The 19,522-nt window shown below is 48.9% G+C and overlaps 1 protein-coding gene across 3 annotated transcripts; it reads left to right on the top strand.

Moving 5' to 3' along the window:
- The first annotated feature begins 2,353 nt into the window (after positions 1 to 2,353).
- On the top strand, positions 2,354 to 18,922 carry KPNA6 (karyopherin subunit alpha 6). Of its 3 annotated transcripts, none has more exons than XM_069035886.1 (14): positions 2,354 to 2,434; positions 9,420 to 9,622; positions 10,293 to 10,388; positions 11,083 to 11,182; positions 11,469 to 11,563; positions 12,574 to 12,705; positions 12,897 to 12,985; positions 13,600 to 13,699; positions 14,555 to 14,718; positions 15,408 to 15,486; positions 15,568 to 15,693; positions 16,224 to 16,351; positions 16,870 to 17,048; positions 17,859 to 18,922. In XM_069035886.1, the coding sequence occupies exons 1-14, from the start codon at positions 2,431 to 2,433 to the stop codon at positions 18,041 to 18,043; spliced, it is 1,680 nt and encodes a 559-aa protein (XP_068891987.1). In that variant the 5' UTR covers positions 2,354 to 2,430; the 3' UTR covers positions 18,044 to 18,922. The 3 variants fall into 3 exon arrangements, with proteins under 3 accessions (XP_068891987.1, XP_068891985.1, XP_068891986.1); XM_069035884.1 differs by lacking the exon at positions 2,354 to 2,434 and adding an exon at positions 2,853 to 3,264; XM_069035885.1 differs by lacking the exon at positions 2,354 to 2,434 and adding an exon at positions 2,856 to 3,264 and having other exon boundaries at positions 9,420 to 9,529.
- Positions 18,923 to 19,522: the final 600 nt, after the last annotated feature.

The following is a 19,522-nucleotide window of genomic DNA, read 5'->3' as shown; positions in this document are numbered from 1 at the left end:
GGTTTGGAGAGCACTAAATGAGATGCACTGAGAAGAGTTGGGGTTTTGGGGTTGGTTTTTCCTCTTTTGGGGTGACTTCTGGTAGGTGCATCCCTGTCCTGCCAAACCCCTGGGGACCGGGGACAGCTCTGCTCCTGCCTGGGGTGTGGTGGGTCCAGCAGAGCCTCACCTTGTCCTGCCTCAGATTGGGGTGAGCAGGGGACACAGGGGACACCAGTGGGGACCTGGGGCTGGTGTGAGCCCCAGCTGATCCCACAGCAGAGCTCAAGGGTGCAGCATCTGTGTCACTTTCTTTTCTTCTTTAGTCGAATTAACCGTTGGGTTGGTTGTGCAATATTCTCTGTTCTTGAACTATTCCGCATCTCCCTGAGCCTTTTCTAGCTGGGGTGACAAACCAGGAACAATTCTAACAGCTGGTAGTTTTGTAACGACGACTTTCTCCAAACCTTTTACAGACTTGCAGTTAACAGCAATTAAAGGAATTCTCAGAGTCGCTGCCAGTCCCCGGTGTTCTCATTTCCTCTGCCATGGGGATAACACAGACAATTTTTCTTTCCTCCCATCTCCATCAGGAGAGGGAAAGGGGATCCTCACTTTTCAGGGCTTTGAGTGACCCCATAAAACCGCCCAGTGTGATCCAGGTTTGTCTCTGCCTGGCACATCACCCACGAGCCTGGATAGATGGAAAACCCCCTCCAGCAGTTCCACGGTTCCACGACACCACTGGGCCGCTGGCACTGGAGGGGATTTGTCCCAAAGGCACCATTCCCAAAGGATGCTCCTCGTGGGGGAATGCTGAGCTCCACCACCTCTTTTCCTTCTCTGCAGCCAAGGGAACGGGACACGAATGAGGGGGGTGGGACTTGAGTGCTGGGGCACGAGTGACAGAACACGGATGACGGGACAAGAGTGACGTGACACAAGTGGCACGAGCGATGTGACGAGAGTGAAGGGACACGAGTGACAGGCCACGAGTGACAGACCATGAGTGACAGACCATGAGTGACGTGACATGAGTGACGTGACTCGAGTGGCAGACCATGAGTGAAGGAACACGACTGATGGGACATGAGTGACAGGCCATGAGTGATGTGACAAGAGTGATGGGACACGAGTGAAGGGACACGAGTAACAGGCCATGAGTGACAGACCACGAGTGATGGGACACGACTGACAGGCCACGAGTGACAGACCATGAGTGATGTGACACGAGTGATAGGACACGAATGAAGGGACACGAGTGATGTGACACAAGTGACACGAGCGATGTGACAAGAGTGATGCGACACGAGTGAAGGGACACAAGTGACAGACCATGAGTGACGGGACACGAGTGGCAGACCATGAGTGAAGGGACACGAGTGACGTGACACAAGTGACATGAGCGATGTGACAAGAGTGAAGGGACACGAGTGACTGACATGAGTGACGGGACACGAGTGGCAGACCATGAGTGAAGGAACACGAGTGAAGGGACACAAGTGATGGGACACGAGTGATGGGACATGAGTGATGGGACATGAGTGAAGGGACGTGAGTGATGGGACGTGAGTGATGGGACATGAGTGATGGGACACGAGTGACACACCACGAGTGACGGGACACGAGTGATGGGACACGAGTGATGGGACTCGAGTGGCAGACCATGAGTGACGGGACACGAGTAACTGACATGAGTGACTGACACGAGGGACTGACACGAGGGACGTGACACGAGTGACTGACACGAGTGACTGACACGAGTGACGGGACACGAGTGACTGACACGAGTGACTGACACGAGTGACACACCACGAGTGACACACCACGAGTGACGGGACACGAGTGACTGACACGAGTGACACACCACGAGTGACAGACACGAGGGACGTGACACGAGTGACACACCACGAGTGACACACCACGAGTGACGGGACACGAGTGACTGACACGAGTGACACACCACGAGGGACGGGACACGAGTGACAGACCATGAGTGAAGGGACACGAGTGACTGACACGAGTGACACACCACGAGGGACGGGACACGAGGGACGGGACACGAGTGACAGACCATGAGTGAAGGGACACGAGTGACTGACACGAGTGACTGACACGAGTGACACACCACGAGGGACGGGACACGAGTGACAGACCATGAGTGAAGGGACACGAGTGACTGACACGAGTGACACACCACGAGGGACGGGACACGAGTGACGGGACACGAGTGGCAGCACAGCGGTGACAGAACCCGAGTGACGGGACCCGCCCGCCGGGCCAGTTCCGCCCCCGCCCGCTGGGGGCACCCGAGCGCCGCTGCCGCGCCCCGCCGCCCTCCGCGCGCACAGGTTTGGCCCCGCGCGGCCGCCGTCCGGCCCGCGCCCCGCCCGGTGCCGCCATATTTTGGCCGCCGCCAGCACCACCAGAGCCGCCGCCGCAGCCGCCGCGATGGGTGAGGGCCGTGAGGGGCGGGTGCGGCTCGGGGAGGGCTCCGGGCACGGCCGGAGGGATGGGGTGAGGCCGGGGGAGCCGCCCCGAGGCCGGGCAATACGCACAGCCCGTCCGCCCCGCGCTGCCGCCGCCCTCGCCTCTCACCGGCGTCCCGGGCGCTCCCGGGGCTGAGGGCGGCGGGGCCGGCGCGGCCGCTGAGTCATCCCGGGGGGGTTCGGGGCGCAGAGGGCCTTCAGGGGGCTCTCGGTGAGGGCGGGCCGGGGGTTGTGACCTCTTCGGGTAACGCCAGCAGCGACTTTGGGGAGCTCCGGGGTGGGGCGGGAGCTGCGGGGGGTGGGGTGGGGGGGTTTAGTGGTGAAATACCCCAGGTTTGGGAGTGTCAGTGCTGCAAGAGCGGCGGGTTTGGGTTGTGAGAGCTGTAAGACTCCGGTTTTGGGGTGTCAGTGCTGTAACTTTGGGGTATTTAGGGCTGTTCGTGCTGCAGACACCCTGAGCGGGACCTGCTGCAGCTGAAGCCTCATCAGGGTGTCCCTGGCTGTCTTCATTTAAATTCTCAGATAACTGCTTGATTTAAATTCAGAGCTCTCGCAGAGTTCAGGGTCGGAGTGAGAATCCAGCTGACCTCTTCGCCGTTCTAATAACGCAGCAGGGCTTTGGTTTATTGTGACTTTTATAAAAGAAAGCTTCAGCCCTCAATGTCACCGTGCACGTGTAGGGCTGGCCCTGTGTCACCGCGGCTGACGCGACTCTGCTGGGAAGGAGAGGAATCTGTTGCAAGCAGGTCTCTGCCCCCTGCAAATAAATCGCAGCTCAGTGTTGGCCCTTCAAAAGGTGCTTTAATTCCGGCAGCTTTTTGTTTTGATGTGTCGGACCTGGAAGGTCCCAGCTCGGGGAGGAGAGGTGGCTTTTTTTTTTTTTTTTTTTTTTTTTTTTTTTTTTTTTTTTTTTGAGGATTCCTCTAGGAAGACAGGGTTTGGAAGGGTGAGGTGGAAAAGCCAAGCTTGTAGCAGCTGTGTTTAATCCTTAATTCCAGAACATCTTCGCTCTCCTGGAAGGAAAAGTGTTTCCGTTTTCCACCTGCAGTATTGTCTGTTAACCGGAGCTGCTTCAGGAGCTTTAATGGCTTTAAAGTGGCAAGTTTAGATGGGATACTGGGAAGAAATTCTTCCCTGTGCAGGGCTGGGATGGAATTCCCAGAGAAGCTGTGGCTGTCCCATCCCTGGAATTATCCCAGGCCAGGTTGGATGGGGCTTGGAGCAACCTGGGATGGTGGAAGGTGTCCCTGCCCTTGGCAGGGGGTGGCACTGGATGAGCTTTCAGCTCCTTTCAAACCATTCCACGATTCTGTGAAGCTTCAAAAATGCCCTTTGAGGTGGGATCTTGCTTGTTGTGATCTCGTCAGGAACTTTTCTGCTGCCTCCAAACCCTCCTGTGCTGTTCCAGGAGAAGTCAGTGACCATGTCTGTGTGTGGCTGCTGCACCTCCCAGCCCTGAACAGCTTTTAAATCATAATTTATGGCTTGAGATGCAAAACCTCGACAGGCGGCAGCTCTGAGGAGAAAAATGTCCTGGGGCCTGGTGTGAATGTCTGGAAACTCTTGGAGCAGTTTTATGTGGAGCTGAGGAGTTTGTGCACAGGAACTTCCCGTTCTTCCCACCACTGCAAGAGTTTAATATCCCCCTCATTTGAATTATCCTCATGTAACTTTATTATTTTTAAATTAGCTAAGGCTGGTTTTTTTCATTATTTTAAGTTAATGGTATTGTTGGAAATTGTCATCAGTTCATTCCTCGTTTGCTGTGCAAATGACATCTTTAAATGCCTTTTTTAGTGCTGTTTAACCCATGGAGCAGTATTAACGCTCAATTCTTAATAAAACTCCCGTGGCTGATGAATTTTACAGTTAATTGGCTGTTTTGCTTTGTTTGCTTTAGTTCAGGAGAGCAAACATGAACTTTGTCAAGGGGGAGAGTTTGATCATTAAAATCCTGCAAGAGTGAAAGTCCTGATTCCTTCAGGCTTTCAGTTCTGGAGCTGGTGAGGTCCAGATAAATCTGCTTAGCAAATCACACAGTCCTGTTTGTTTCTGAGGCAAAGCACTTGTTGGAAAGGATGGATTTATTGGAATTTTAGATCCCTCTGTATTTATCTCCGGGTGTTTCTGGTTGGTTTTAACCTGTAACTCTCCTGACTCGAGTTTAAGTTGATTCAGTTAAAGTTAATCCCTGTTTTAGGGACTGTTCTAAGCGACTTTCAGGTGACACTTGTGCTTGATCAGTCCATTTTTTAAGGAAATCTGAATAGATAAACCAGGGTGAAGAGGACTTAAAGCCCTCAAATTTTGGGGTGAAAAGATCAAACCAGGAGGAGGTAGCATTGGGAACTGAGCTGAGGAGTTGGTGGGTTCTTTTTCCATCAGGGGCATGGACATTCCAAAAGGATTCCTAATCTTGTCCTGCCCCTCGGGAGTGACCAGCAAACGCTGGCTGACTGTGAATTTTCCCCAAAGAGAATTTTTGCCTCTCCCTTCCCCCCTCCCAGCGCTGCACATTCCAGCAGTGATATCACATCCCTGGCTCTCGGGAGCTGAAGCGGAGGGAACGAGCCAATGGCAGCCAAATAACTGCAGGGGATCAGGGATTTACCAGCACAGCGTGGCCCGGAGCCGAGTGCCCGGGACAGGGACGGGGCCAGGCTGCTCCGGGCCAGCTCCATGGTGGGAGCCTGCTTGTGGCAAACCCTCCCAACACCCCCTGTGAGAGCAAATGTGCAAACCAGAGCTGCTCGAGAGACAGCACGGCAGAATTCGGCTGCTTTTCCAGGGTTTAGCTGCAGCTCTGGTGGAGTTGCAGGGCTGTGGGGACAGGCCGGAGTTGTGATTATTTGACAGGATTTCTTGTGTAGTTGTTCTCCTGTTTAGTTTCCTTTGGCCTCTTTGTCTTCTGAGCAAGCAAAGTGAATTTTTTCTTTTTTTTTATTGATTCACTGCAAAACTGTCAGTGGCAGCAAAAAAAACCAGGTGGTTTTGACTGATTTCTGGAGCTGTCCTTTTCTACAGTCTCTACAATTAATTCAACTACTTTTATGTATTTATTGCCTACAATTTCATTTGATTTGTGTTTAAGTAGTACAGATGATTTAGTCTTCTTTTTCCAGCGTTTCAATTCACTTAATAAAGTTGTCCTGGGCACACTTTTTTCTAGGAGAGTCCTCTGGAGATGTTAATTATGTTAGGAAGAGATGGGCACTTCCTCTGGGATTTCAGGGAAGTGGAGAAATTTGAGGAATAAGGTTTGTCCCATGCAACTCAGTAGTTCACTCCATTTATTTTGCTGCAATTTGTCTAATTTAGGGGAGTTTAAATTGTAAACCACCAACTATATACTATCCCAAGGAAAACTTGGGTGGAAAGGGCCTTTGGAGGTCACCTGGTGCTTGCTGAGAGCTGGGAATGTCCCCAGCGGGCACTAATTGGCAGATTAGTGCTGATGAAGTTCCTCAAGTGTATTTATTTACACTTGCATAATTCTCCAACCCTTCCCCACTGCAGAGAGCAGCTGTCAGCCCTCCTGGCCAGGCTGTGCATTCACAGCCACCTTTGGAAGATTCCTTATGGAAGATTCCCTGTGGGAAAGGGTGTTTTGGCTTCAAAAGAGCCGTGTCAGGTCTGGCAGTGTGAGCTCTGTGCCTTCACTCTGACTAAGCAGCACAAGTCCCTGCAGTGACTCAGCTCCCAGGCTTTAATCAGCAGCTGAATAAAATGTTTGAAGCAAATGCTTCTTGTCATGCAGAGAATTGGGAAGAAGCAGGGTTGGATTCCTGATCCAGGAACGTCAAGAAGCCGTTATAGTAACAACTCTGGAATTACAGTTTTCTGCTCGAACTTGCGTTGGTTTTACAGGGATTTGAGTGCTCTGCTGAGCCTTTAAAGTGAAACTTCCACCCTGTTTTTGCTTTCTTTTAAATGTTAAATACCTTCTCATCCTCCAGTTTATGAGTGTGGCAACTTGGATTAGTAATTCTTCGACAGCTGGTGGATTTTTTTCCCCTCAGTGAATGCAACAGGAGCCAAATTTCTTCTGGCTCCTGAGGGGTTTTCCTTTACTCAGGGAATTGGAAAAGTGTTGTTCACTTCAGTTTCGTCCTTAAGTATGAAATGCAAATACTGATTTTTTTTTTTTAATTTTATTTTTCACTGGAGCTGCTGTGAATGAAGTTCACTAATCCAGGGAGATACAAAAGGCAAAACTTGGGGAACTGTGGGCTTCCTAAAGCAGAAGGGATGTTTTGTCTGAGCTGGATCAGAGCTCTTTTAAATGGAGTGAATCTGGCAAGATTTGGCTGTTTTCTTGAGTGAACTCTGAGGTTCTGAGTTCAGTGTCCACTGGTGCTTCCATAAAAGCAAATCTTTCCAGAGCAAAGGGAAAATCTGTGGCTGGAGCCTGTTCTGTGCATCACTCCCTTAGGAGCAGGGGATTGCTCCCCATTCCTGCCAGCCCAGCTACTCCCAGAGCCTGATGAATGGGTTTTGGGGGTATTCCCACAGATGGAATTGGGAGTTTAGGGTTAACACAAAGCTGCACTTGGGGGTGAACTGGATGTTTTGTACTGAAACATTCCAAAGGCAGAATTTGTCCTGTTGTGTTTTATTCCCTGAGTTTGGTCCTGCTGCAGGCAGAAGCTCCCTGGGAGGTCCTGATCCTGCATTTCTCACATCCCTCTGTTGCCATGGAAATGGGGTGGAATGTCACAAATCAGCATTCTCGTGCCATTAAGGCATTGGCAGAGATGATGAACTGGGAAAAGTCAATGGAAATCATCTGGAGGGATAAACCTGTGTGAGAGAAAATAGGGAATTTTGTGTCACACAGTGTTGCACAGTGATGTGACAAATACAACCAGCCCTGAAGAGTTATCTCTGGGGTTTCCCTGCAGGATGACAGTTCTTGATGGCCTGGGACCAAAAAAAAAAAAAGTCCTTAAAGGACAAAGTGCTGGGTGTTCCTGAGTCTGGCTCTTTCCCAACTCCGGGGTGGCACAGCTGAGTTTGGAGGCAGCTGAACTGTCATGTGTCACTTGGCTATTTATGTGACTGCCTGGTAATCCTGTGTATCCTCACTTTTCCTTCCTCCTTTTCTTAAAAACCACCTTTTAATTGGAGGTTTTGCTTTCCAAAAGGAGGATTAAGATTCTTCAATTATTTAAAGAATTAAGCTGTCAACTCTTACTCTTCCGTGTGGCTGCATGAGCCATTAGCAGTGGGGTGGAAATATGAATAAAAGCAGAGCAGTGGTGCTTAAATATATTTTCTGAATTTAAATCTATATGTAGGTGACACCTGGCTATTGTATGGTCAGATATAAACCCCTAAAACCTGTAGATTTCTCTCTTGTTTGGTGTCTTTTTAGCTGGTTTTGGGAAATCATGGAACTGAAAGTATTTCGTTTCCTCTCCTGTTAAAATATTAATTTTTCCAGTTGTTTTGTCTTTCCTTACTAATGAAAAGTTGGATATTTGTATTTAGTTTATGTTTTTTCTTGGGTTGGCTGTGGACTTTCGGGTCTGACACTTCTCCAGTTGATTTTGGAAGGGCTCCAGAGCGGCTGGAGGTGGTTGATAAGTGGGACTGAAACTTTCTGTGAGCCACGGGGCTGAGGGTGCCTCAGGTTTGAAATGGGAGGGTAAGGAGATAAAACTACAAACTTCCACAGAACGCTTCCACCTGCCCTTAGGAGCTGAGAAGAAACCAAAAATGTTGGTTTTCAAATGAGTTCTGAAGTGGTCACTTGGTTCAGGGCTAGTTGGGCCTCTGATGTTTGTCCTGATTGTTTCCCATCCTGAGAAGGGCACAGATGTGCAAATAACGTCAGAAATGGGAGAGTTTGGAGAGTTTTCCCGTGGTGAAAGCAGGAGGTTCTAGCTGGAGCAGTGAGGGATTGACATCCTTCCCTACTTCAGTTACAGCTTGGCCCTGGCTGCCTGCAGCTGTGCCAGGTACTGGAGTGTCCCTTCCCTGACTGGGAGGCAAACTCTGGAGGGATCAGGTTGGAATTGCTGCATTCCTCAGCTCTAAAGCAGCAGCAGAAGTAGGTCAGGTGCTGAACACCTGGTGGGACACACGGGGCCTGTCCCTCATGTTCAGCTCTGTTCTCTTGTTGTTATAAACTCAACACCTTCGTTCTGTTGGGTTTTTGCCTTGTGAACCTCTGGGGGAAAAAAGTCCGTGATGGTAGCAGGGAAATAATAATTCCTGCTGAAAACCAAAGGTACTTTGAGGGAATAAATGTGTTTGAGCTGGTTATTCCATGCCTTGTTGTGCTAGTTTGAAAACAAACCAGTGGGAGGCACCAAGTCAGAATAACAATTTAATGGAAATTAAAGAAAAGGAAAAGAAAGTAAAAGAAAACACTGACAGAGTCAAGATACAGCCTGAGTCCCTGTTAGGCAGGGTGGTGGTAGCAGTCTGGTAAAATGGTGGCTGCAGTCCTCTGAAGTGGTGATCCTATAGTAGAAGGGGTTTGCTCTTCCTCAGGAGGTCCAGTGGTGGCTGTGTAGCTCCTGTCCTCTGGAAATCCAGTGGGAAGAGAGTCTCTGGTGTTCAAAATCTCAGATTATATCCAGGATGGGATGCTTGGTTCCTCCCTCTGGGTGGAGCATCTCACAATGGGGTAATGAGTCATGAGGTGTTGATTAGGCTCATTAACAGCAGATAGTCCGGAGGGAGTTATCTGGGAGTCATTAACAGCAGAGAGTCCGGAGGGAGTTATCTGGGAGTGATGGGGCAGGACAATGATGGGCCATTAACAGCAAGATGGTCTCGGGGGGAGGAGGCAAGGAAACACTGCCCCACCTGATTTCCACAGCTCATGAGGATGGGAATAGAACACACTGCAACCCAGGACACTTGTGCACGTGGAGCTCCTTGGGAAGGACACACAGGAGCAGTGGCAGGAAGCCTGAGGCAGAACTCCTCTTGTTTTCACAGAAAACTATCGAATGAAGAGCTACAAGAACAAAGCCCTAAATCCCGAGGAAATGCGCCGGAGAAGAGAAGAGGAAGGGATTCAGCTGCGCAAACAGAAACGAGAGCAACAGGTAACTGTCACCTTGAGTAGGTTGTGTTCAGCCTTAACACAACCCAGATTGTGCTGCTGCCTAACTGGAATCTTCAAGGATCTGTGCATTAAGGTTTGTTGGCAGTCCTTATTTTTTCTCTTCTAACCGAGATCTTGCTTTTTCTCTTTTTCTCTGGACCCAGCTCCCATGGAGAGCTTTCCAAGCACTTTGTTCTTGGGCTACTCGAGGTGGTTTTTTTTGGGGTTACTCGAGGATTTTTTTGTTGTTGTTGTTGCTCACAGATCCTTGGTTTTAAAGGTGGTGGTGGTTTTTTTTTTTTAGATGTAATTAGTGAACGGGATTATTTCCTGGAGAAACAGGAAGAGCAAGTGAAAGTATGGCCTGCATGTATTTTTTAACCCTGACTGTATTTTCTTTTTTGGCTTGGAGGTCTCTGGAAGCGTGAGGTGATTCCCAAGCAATGTGTGTGGGACTAAATATTTGCTTTATTAGTGCCTCCCCCAAGCTGCTTTTTGCTCAGTTTCCATGACTTTCGGCCAAATTCTGCACTTGCCTGCCCCAGTGTCTCAGTGACTTGGGCATTTGCACATCTGAGGGCAAGACTCAGCATGTTTGTGTGCCAGACTAGTCCTGAGAGTGCAGAGCTGTTATTAATGACCACTTTTTACTCAGGCTACGTTCAGTCTAGGAGGGATCTTGGTTGAGGAACAAGAATGTCAGGTTGTGGAGCCTGTTCATCATTGCTTTCTAATAACAACCCCCATGTTTTATTCCCCACCAGCTCTTCAAAAGAAGGAATGTGGAGTTGATCAATGAAGATGACTCCATGTTTGATAGTCTCCTGGTGGATTCCTACGTTACTTCCACAACATGTGGGGTAAGGTGCCTTTCCTTGTTGCCTTCAGACAGATTTAATGCTTTGGAGGTGGGGAGGCCCTGCACAGATCCCCAGAGAAGCTGTGGTTGCCCCATCCCTGGAATTATCCCAGACTGGACAGGGCTTGGAGCAACCTAGGATAGTGGAAGGTGTCCCTGCCCATGGCAGGGGGTGGAACTGGATGAGTTTTAAGCTCCTTCCAACCCTGAGCCATTCTGGCATTCTCTGATTGCACAGAACTGCCAACCTCCAATGTTTCTGTTCCCACACTTTTGAGAATGTTGGTGTAAGTTGGTGCAGGCAGCTGGAACAACCACAAACCCTTGGCTAAAATGCAAAGAGGCAATTTATTCCTGGGGGGAAATTGTATTCCAGAGGGATGCCAGTGGAGCCATGAGCCTTGGCAAGCTCAGCCCATGCCAGGGAATCCCCATCCTGCTGCTCACTCTGGTTTACCAAGGGTTATTTCCAGCTGCATCTTCAAAATCCTCCTCCAGTGCCTTCCCCTTTTCTCCCATTGCAAATGTGAACTGGAAGAGTCTGCCAGGAAGTCAATAATGTGCTGGGATCCCCAATCTTGACTCTTTGGGTTTCTGGCTAAGCCCAAAAGGTGGTAGGATGTCATGTGTGTGATGCCTGAAATAGTCTCAGTCTGAAATGAAACCATTTCTCTGTCTCCTCTGCATCTTTTCAGGAGGGATTGATCACAGGAGAGATGGTAGAGATGCTGTTCTCAGATGACCCTGACCTACAGCTAGCAACCACTCAGAAATTCAGGAAATTACTCTCCAAAGGTAAAAATAACTCATCCCTGCCCCAGGATCTAACAGAGCCTGCTTTTTGCAAGGGTTTGTGCACAAGAGCTTTGCAGCTTGGGGAAAATAAGTATCCACAATGTGGGAATGGGATCATCTCTTGTACTGCTGGTGATTGCCACTTGTGTGAATTGCACAGACAATTATTCTGCCGAGCTGCCCCCGATGAGTTCAGTCCAGTTTGAGATAATTAAATTAACACTTCAGGCTTGTTATTCCCCTGCACGAGGCCTGTTCACTCTGTGACACTGCCTTGCTGTTTCAGAGCCAAATCCTCCAATAGATGAGGTGATAAACACTCAGGGAGTGGTGGAGAGATTCGTGGAATTCCTGAAAAGAAGTGAAAATTGCACATTACAGGTAAAGGAGATTCTTTGATCAATTCTTCAGGTTGTGGAGCTGTTTAACCTTTGCTTAGCAATGAGAATCCACAGGTGCTGTCGGGGAAAAATGATGTTTTGAACCCCAAAAATGCAGGTTATTTGATCTGTAGGAGAAGACAAAAGTAGTCTGTAACAGCCAGGCAAAGAAATAAATTATAAATTGCTCTGAATTCAATTCTTGAAAAAATACTGGTGAAAAATAACCTAATTCAGCTGCAGCTGGAGAGAGTTTGGCCTTCCTGTAGCTGATATTTCTGCTGGGAGCTGCTGGAGCCATGGGATAAACACAGGAAGAAACTGTGTGAGGAAAAACCTCCATTGCTGGAGGCTTTTAAGTAGAGGCCAAGAAATGTTAGAAATGGGTTGGACAGTGCTGATCCTGCCTGGGGCAGAGGGAAGGCCTGGGTGGCTTCCTGAGATTCCTTCCAGCTTGCTAATAGGTCCTGGTTGCTTTGGAGGGGTTCAAGAGACTTCCATACATGGAATTTGATCCAAGTTGATGACTGCTTTCATCTTTCTCTCTGCCTCTGGCCCCAGGCCATGGACCAGAGGGGCTTAATTTCCAGGAGAACTGGATGGAAATCTGATTGGGAAACCAAGAAAGGGAGGCAAAAGCAGGGAATTGCTGCTCAGCTTCCCTTGAACTCGCAGCATCTTTGGGGTGTCAGATGAAATACAGAGAAATTTCTGTTTTGTGTGTTTCTGCACTGTGTCTCTTCACTTTTCTTGCTGGGAAATGGTTGTGGAGGTGAAATGAGGTGGTGGTGGCATCTTCTCTTGCTCATCCTTTGGCCTCTGAGAAGGCTTTTAGCAGTTGTGGCTCTTTTATTGCTCAAGAAAATAAAATCCTTTGACTGCTGAGGTGTTCTCTTCCTTTCTCTCACAAAACCTTTGCAGCAGAAGCTGCAGGAATTGTAAGCAGAATGTAATGACAGCTATTTTGCTAAATCAGGCTTTTTTTTAATTCCCATTTGTCACTTGTTTCAGTTTGAGGCTGCGTGGGCCCTGACAAACATCGCCTCGGGGACTTCCCAACAAACCAAAATCGTCATTGAGGCTGGGGCAGTTCCCATATTTATAGAGCTCTTAAACTCTGACTTCGAGGATGTTCAGGAACAGGTAAGGATCACTCCTTCCTCTGGGATTTTTTGGGGAGAACCACGTTAAAAATGGCAGTGTTTAAACCGAGTGATCCCAGCTGGCTCCAGAGCACACATGGAATGTTTGCCTGGAATTACAGGGAAGTTGCTTCCTGTTTCTCCCTCTTAGAACCTGGGAATGCTAAAACTGGTGCTGCTGTTTCCTTTCAGGCTGTCTGGGCATTGGGGAACATTGCTGGAGACAGCTCTGTGTGTAGAGATTACGTCCTTAACTGCGCTATTCTTCCTCCCTTATTAATGTGAGTAGCCACAAACACTTGCCAGAGCAGTTCTGGGGGTCCCACTGTGCCACAGCAGCAGTGCTGGAGCTGGCCCCACAGATTGCCTGGCAGTGTGTGATCCCTGGGAATCAAACCACTGGTACAGATGAGTGGGACTCCTGTGGGTAATGTTCCTTCACACTGCACTGGGCTGCTCCTCCTGGAGTCACGGGGTGTCCCTGAGCTCCTGTTCTCTGCTTTGGGGTATGGATTTTTTGGGTCTTGGAATGGGAGCAGTTCTCTCCCACCACCTCCCTCAGCGTGGGGATAACGTAGATCTGTCAGGCCTGGGCTCTTGTTGCTCTGGCAGGAATTTAATCTTCATCCCAGCCCTGGAAAAGTGAGGCTTTGTCACAAATGGCTGATTTTGCTGCTCCTGGTGTCAGTCACGGGTGGCTGCCTGACTCCTCATCCCACAGGACTCACCTCCTCCTCAGAGCTCAGACTCTTGAGTAGTTTGTGTCACTCGCTCTCTGGTGAGGGCTGGGAGTATCTTCCTGGGCTGAACTGGAAGGAAATGTTTTAGTTTTAATTCCTTTGATTCCCTCTGCTTCCACATCAAGGACAATAATCCCTGGTAATTCTCTGTTCAGGCTCCTTACCACGTCCACCAGGCTGACAATGACACGAAACGCTGTCTGGGCCTTGTCAAACCTGTGCAGAGGGAAGAGTCCACCTCCTGAATTTGATAAGGTGAGAAGAAATGCCTTGTTGGCAGCCAGGTGATGGGGAGACACCCAGTGAAGATGTTTGTCTGGGTTGTTTTGGGCTGTTGAACTCGAGGAGGGCACAGGGTGAGGTTTTTCCTGCTGAGGTTGAGCTGGATGTTCAGCACTGTTTGAGGACCTGTTTAATTTTTCCCAACCTTTCTGCTGGACCCCTCAAATAAGGGACAGGCTCAAGCTTCCCTAGGAAGTTTCTCTAAATCATTTTCTTATGAGCTCTGGAATTTTGGGACTTCCAGTTATGACCAACAACTATTCTGAGACCTCCAAATGTTACAAACCATGACTCCTGGGAGCTGGGGTAGCTTCCCTTTCCAGGCAACCTAACTAAAGGTCCTGCTGCTCGCTTTTCAGGTGTCTCATCCTCCTTTGGTAACACAAAGATGTTTTAAATCAATGAGTTTTCACTTTTTGAAAGTGCAAACTCACCTATCAAAGCTGGGAAATCTGTGGTGAGGGGTGAAACCTGAATTGAGTGTAAAGATAAACCCACTTATAAGTGATTGAGGTGTCACTTGATGGTCTGAATCCTGAGCTGTTTAGGGTTCTTAAGAGTCAGAAATGGAGCAGAGCTCTTTTATAGGAGCATGAGGAGCTTCCAAAGCTCAGTGTAATTCCTCAGTGTCATTTGAGTGTAGCAGCAAAGCTGTTGAGGTGGCTTTGGATGCTGCTTTAGGAGCTGTGGGAAGCTGCTGACTGAGAGGAGGGATCTGTGGCCATCCAGGACTTTTATCTGAGCAGTCAGCACAAGCAGGAGGGGTTTGCCTGCAGGTGTGGTGGTCCTGGCCTGGTGACTAACCCTGGGTGGTGGCTGTTGTTGCAGGTGTCTCCCTGCCTGCCAGTGTTGTCCCGATTGTTGTTCAACAGTGACTCTGACCTGCTGGCAGACGCGTGCTGGGCTCTGTCCTACCTGTCCGATGGTCCCAACGAGAAGATCCAGGCTGTGGTGGACTCAGGGGTGTGCAGGAGGCTAGTGGAGCTCTTAATGTGAGTATCTGCCAGGCTGGGAGCAGGACACTGAGTGAGAATCCATATAAATCTCATCAGGGCATTCCAAACCTCCTGTGCACACGGGATCCAGGCACCTGAGGTGACCTGGGATGGTGTAGGAGGATCTGGAGCAGGTTCACAGCTGTAATTTGCTGGTTTGTCTTCCTGAGCTGAAGATTTTCCAGCTGTCCTCTACACTGTGGAAAGGCACTTGTGTTGGTCTCAGTATCTGCCCCCAAAAATTACAAATTCGCTGCTCAAAGAAACCTTATCCCTATAAATTTCTGAAATTGGATCCCAGGAGTGTGGGCCAACTACACAGACAACTGGGAAGAACTTCACTCTCCCTTCCCAGATTTCCTGAATGATGGCAGAGTGTTGTGTGCTCTCAGACTTCAAATGGAAGCCTGGTTATGAGGCAAATCAAAGAATAGTGCCTAGGAAAAATCAGTTTGACTTTGTTTCTCCAAAATCCATATGGAAAAGAGGATGGAGTCGGGATGCCAGGGATCAAACTGTGTTGCAGCTTTGTTTTCAGTGGCAATATGCTCAGCTTCCCTTGTGTTCTGTGTGGCAGGGGATGGAATCCTAAGGAAATAATGCAGATGGGGTAATGGGGAGGGAATACTGTGAATATCCCGGGGATCTGATGGATTTGGGTTTGTCCTTGCACGGTTTTCCTGCAGGCACAACGATTACAAAGTGGCCTCTCCAGCTCTTCGAGCAGTTGGCAACATCGTGACAGGGGACGACATCCAGACCCAGGTGAGAGGAGAGGAATTCCCTGCAGGGGGTGCAGTGGCTGTGCCTGGATCGGGCGATCTCACTTCTTCTTTTGTCCCAAAGGTGATCCTAAACTGCTCAGCCCTGCCTTGCCTCCTACATTTATTAAGCAGTCCCAAGGAATCCATCAGGAAAGAGGCGTGCTGGACCATATCCAACATCACAGCAGGGAACAGAGCACAAATCCAGGTACAGTTTTCTCCTTCCTGCCTGCAGTGATCCCAAATTCCAAGCTCAGCATTAAGGATTTGCAGCTTTTTCCTTACCCTGACTCTTAGAGGCCGGATTTGGTCTTATTCTGCAGTAATTTTACCAATTTGCTGCTGCCAAACGAGCTAAAGAAGAGCTTGGGAATGGCACCAGCACATGGACTGAGGTTGGATCACTGGAATAAGAGGAGATACAGCCCCTATTTCTCCATCCTCAATCCCTTTGAAGAGCTGGAGCTCGTTGAGGTTTAATTATCCTTTTCCTGACCTACATAGGGAGGCAGAGCAGTGCTTTCAGCATTCCTAGGGATTGTCTGCTGTGCTGGTTATGGAATATCTGCTGTTTAATAGGATTTGCCTGAGGAATAAAACCCAGGAATCACTGAAGGGTACAGCTTGGGAAGTTCTTTCCACTGGGATATAGAGGTAGAGGTTCCTTTCAGGTGCTGAGAAGCCTTTTGGGAACAACACTGCCCAATCCCAAGCCCTCTCCCTTCCCTCTCTTCCCAGGCAGTCATAGATGCCAACATTTTCCCGGTGCTGATAGAAATCCTACAGAAAGCAGAATTCCGCACGAGGAAAGAGGCAGCCTGGGCCATCACCAACGCCACGTCAGGAGGGACTCCTGAGCAGATCAGGTATTCCCTGAGGGGCCTCCTCCTGGGGCACATCTGGCTGGGTTCCTGGGAGCTTTGCCTTGATGGGAATTGCCAGACAAAGGAGGAATTTGGAGGAGTTCTGGAGAGAACCTGAGCCAGGCAGAGCTGGATTGTAACTTGGAATTTCCTTCTGGATGAGGGTGATTTAGTCCCAGACTTTCTCCGTGCCTCTTTGGATAGCTTAGGTTAAATGTCCAGATGAAATTCTGGTGGGGACTTAATTTGAGCAGCTCCTGGATTTCAAAAGTGGCTCCTTTGCTTAAAAAAAAAAAAAAAAAGAGATTTCTGAAAAGAGGAGGTTGTACAAATGCAAATAAATGGATCAAAATTAACCTTGCAGAGCAGTAAATGTGTATTTTAAGGTAAACTTATGGATTTCATATTTTTATGAAAAATTGTTATAGATTTTATGGATTTCCCTTTCCAAGGGAGCAGAGGTGATGCTTCCCAGCTCCTGAGCACTCAGTGGATGTTGGTGCTGCTCTCTCTCTCTCCAGGTACCTGGTGAATTTGGGTTGTATCAAGCCTCTGTGTGACCTGCTGACTGTCATGGACTCCAAGATTGTTCTGGTGGCACTGAATGGGCTGGAGAACATCCTGAGGCTGGGAGAGCAGGAAGCCAACCAGAGTGGGACTGGGATCAACCCCTACTGCAGCCTGATCGAGGAGGCCTATGGTAGGTGGGGCTTTGGGCACTGCAGGGGTCTCTTGGCTGCTTTTCTGCTCTGTTGAGAGGTTTAATGTATTCCAAAATAGCCAATATTTGTTCCAAAAGGTTTTCAAGCTCATTTATTGGGCGAGGAGAAAACACTTGGAAGTAACAGCTCTGATCTGGAGTCCAAGCTGAAAATCATGGCACCAGAAATGAGCTGAGCTAAGTAAAAAGTGACAGTTCTGGGTCTAAAATTGCTCTGACTCTTCACAGCTGAGCACTGGAAATCCAGGGAGACTTTGCTTTTCCCTGGAGTGACTTAATTTGGTTAATTTGGTGGTGATGGATTTCTTTTTTTTTTTTTTTTTTTTTTGTCCTGCTCTCAATGCTCTGAGGAGGAGCACGTTCCTATTTTGGTCTGAAACTCCCTGTGTGCTGCCAGTGTCTGCTTTGCCCTCTCATTACTCTGACAGTGTCCTGATTCTCCCTGGAAGAGTAATTCCTGGAATTCTTGAGGGTATATTGTGCATGGATGCTTTCTGTGCAGCACTGGATTTAATTAGGGCAGCGAAAGCTGGAGGCTGCTGCTCCCTACCCCCTGCAGCTACCAAATTCCTCACAGCCAGCTGTTTGAATTCCACTGGAATCTGGGATGAGCCTCCAGCTAGGAGCACATCTGCAGGAGCTAAACCTGCCTGGCAGGGATGAGCTCCAGGGGCAGCATTGGAATAGTTGGATTTATGTGTCAGTTCCGCTCCCAGAAGAGAGCGACGAGGACGGAGAGTGGATTCCTTTGTTTCATCCCTTTGCACTTTTTTTTTTTCTCCCCCAAAGGTTTGGATAAAATAGAATTCCTCCAGAGCCACGAGAACCAGGAGATCTACCAGAAAGCCTTTGATTTGATTGAGCACTACTTTGGGGTGGAGGACGACGCGGCCGTGGCTCCCCAGGTGGACGAGAACCAGCAGCAATACATCTTCCAGCAATCCGAGGCTCCCATGGAAGGATTCCAGCTATAATATACCCTGGGGAGAATCCCCAAAACAACAACAACAACAACAACAAAAAAAAAAACAAACCCAAAAAAAACCACCACAAACTTTCTGGAAAGTTTGGGAGAGCAGCTGCTGGTCTTGGCTGGGAAGGCTGGACATCCACTCCACCTGTTTAGGAAAGCTCTGCAAATACAAAGAGCGCTCGGTCCTCCCGGAAAGAAGGGGAATTTCTGCTCCTTGTTCCTTTGGGCTGCTGCTCCCGTGGCTTTGGAGGCAGGAGGGACACGGAGGTGACAGGTGGCACCTCTTGGTGGCTTCTTCTTTGTGGTGGTGTCTCCCCAATGCAGTTCTTACCTCGGGTACTCCGGCCTTGGGTTGGGTGAGGACACGGAGAGGAGGGAGCTGTTCTGGCCACAGTAATTCTGAGAAACGTGGGTTGATCTATTTAAATTTTTTTTTTCTTCTTTTTTTTTTTTTAATTTTTTTTTTGGTTTTGCACATGTTACTCTTTATTAAAGACTCTTAATATGCCAAGAGCAAAGTTTAGCCCTGGCTTTCCTCCCAGGGCCCAGTTCCCTGATGAAAAATACTGAAAATGGACAGAAAAATGAGAAATTCTCTCACTGCTGGGAAATTTGTTTTTGTTGTTGTTTTTTTTTTTTTTTTCCTGCTGCTTCCCTTTGTCTAGACGTTTTTTTTTTGGTTGTTTTTTTTGAAGAACTGCTAGTGGTATTTCCAAGGAGTCAAAAAAAAAAGCAACAAGAGCCCAAAGATGGGAACTGGGGTGGCTTTTTTTTGGAGCAGGAAGCACAGCTGCTGTTGCACAGGTTTGGTTTGCATTGTACTGACTGATACCAGAGCTCTGAAATGCTGAAACCCACCTTCATCTTTACTTGAAATACTTTATTTTCCATGAGAAACGTGGTCTGAATTCTGGGTTTTTCCTGCCTTGGGGTGGTTTGGGGTGGAGGAAGATTTGGCTCCACCTGACAGCGGTGGTGGGAGCTCCAGCAGCACCAGGTTTTCAGGTTCACCTCCTGGCTCACAGTCGGATAATGCGCATTTTACTTCCAAAAATGGCAAATCTCTGTATTTTTTATATTATAGATAGGTAGATTATTTGTCCAATTGGGCCACAGAGAAAACTATATCTATGAAATTTCTGCAATTCCTGTAAATAAGCACTGTGAGGCAGGCACACCTGGAAACCGCCGGCCCTCAGGGCTGTCCCGCTGCTTCTCCCGTTCCCTCCCATCCTCCGTGCGCGAACACGGAGCTGCCTCAGCCTCCTCGGCGCTTTTTGAGTGACTTTAACGAAATCGTGGCAAAAAAACAAGAGGAGCAAACACCGAGTTCTGGGGTGCGGCGGGGCAGGGGAGGGGGGGGAGCCGAGCCCTTGTTGTGGAACGAATAAACTCCGGCTGTGCAGGTGCCCGGGTGTGCTGTGATCGGGGGGCTCGGGGGGGGCTCGGGGCTGCGTCTGAGGGGGCTCCGGGACCATGG

Source organism: Aphelocoma coerulescens, chromosome 23, assembly GCF_041296385.1.
Source record: "Aphelocoma coerulescens isolate FSJ_1873_10779 chromosome 23, UR_Acoe_1.0, whole genome shotgun sequence".
Taxonomy (NCBI): domain Eukaryota; kingdom Metazoa; phylum Chordata; class Aves; order Passeriformes; family Corvidae; genus Aphelocoma; species Aphelocoma coerulescens.
Note: the sequence above shows the minus strand (reverse complement) of the source record. Positions and strands in the feature narration are given on the sequence as shown.

Excerpts from the sequence above, each read along its gene's own strand:
- KPNA6 (XM_069035884.1), top strand. The coding sequence starts at position 3,129 with ATGTCACCGTGCACGTGTAGGGCTGGCCCTGTGTCACCGCGGCTGACG. Across the intron at positions 3,265-9,419 it reads CAGTGTTGGCCCTTCAAAAG|AAAACTATCGAATGAAGAGC; the intron begins GTGCTTTAATTC and ends TTGTTTTCACAG. Across the intron at positions 12,706-12,896 it reads TCGAGGATGTTCAGGAACAG|GCTGTCTGGGCATTGGGGAA; the intron begins GTAAGGATCACT and ends GTTTCCTTTCAG.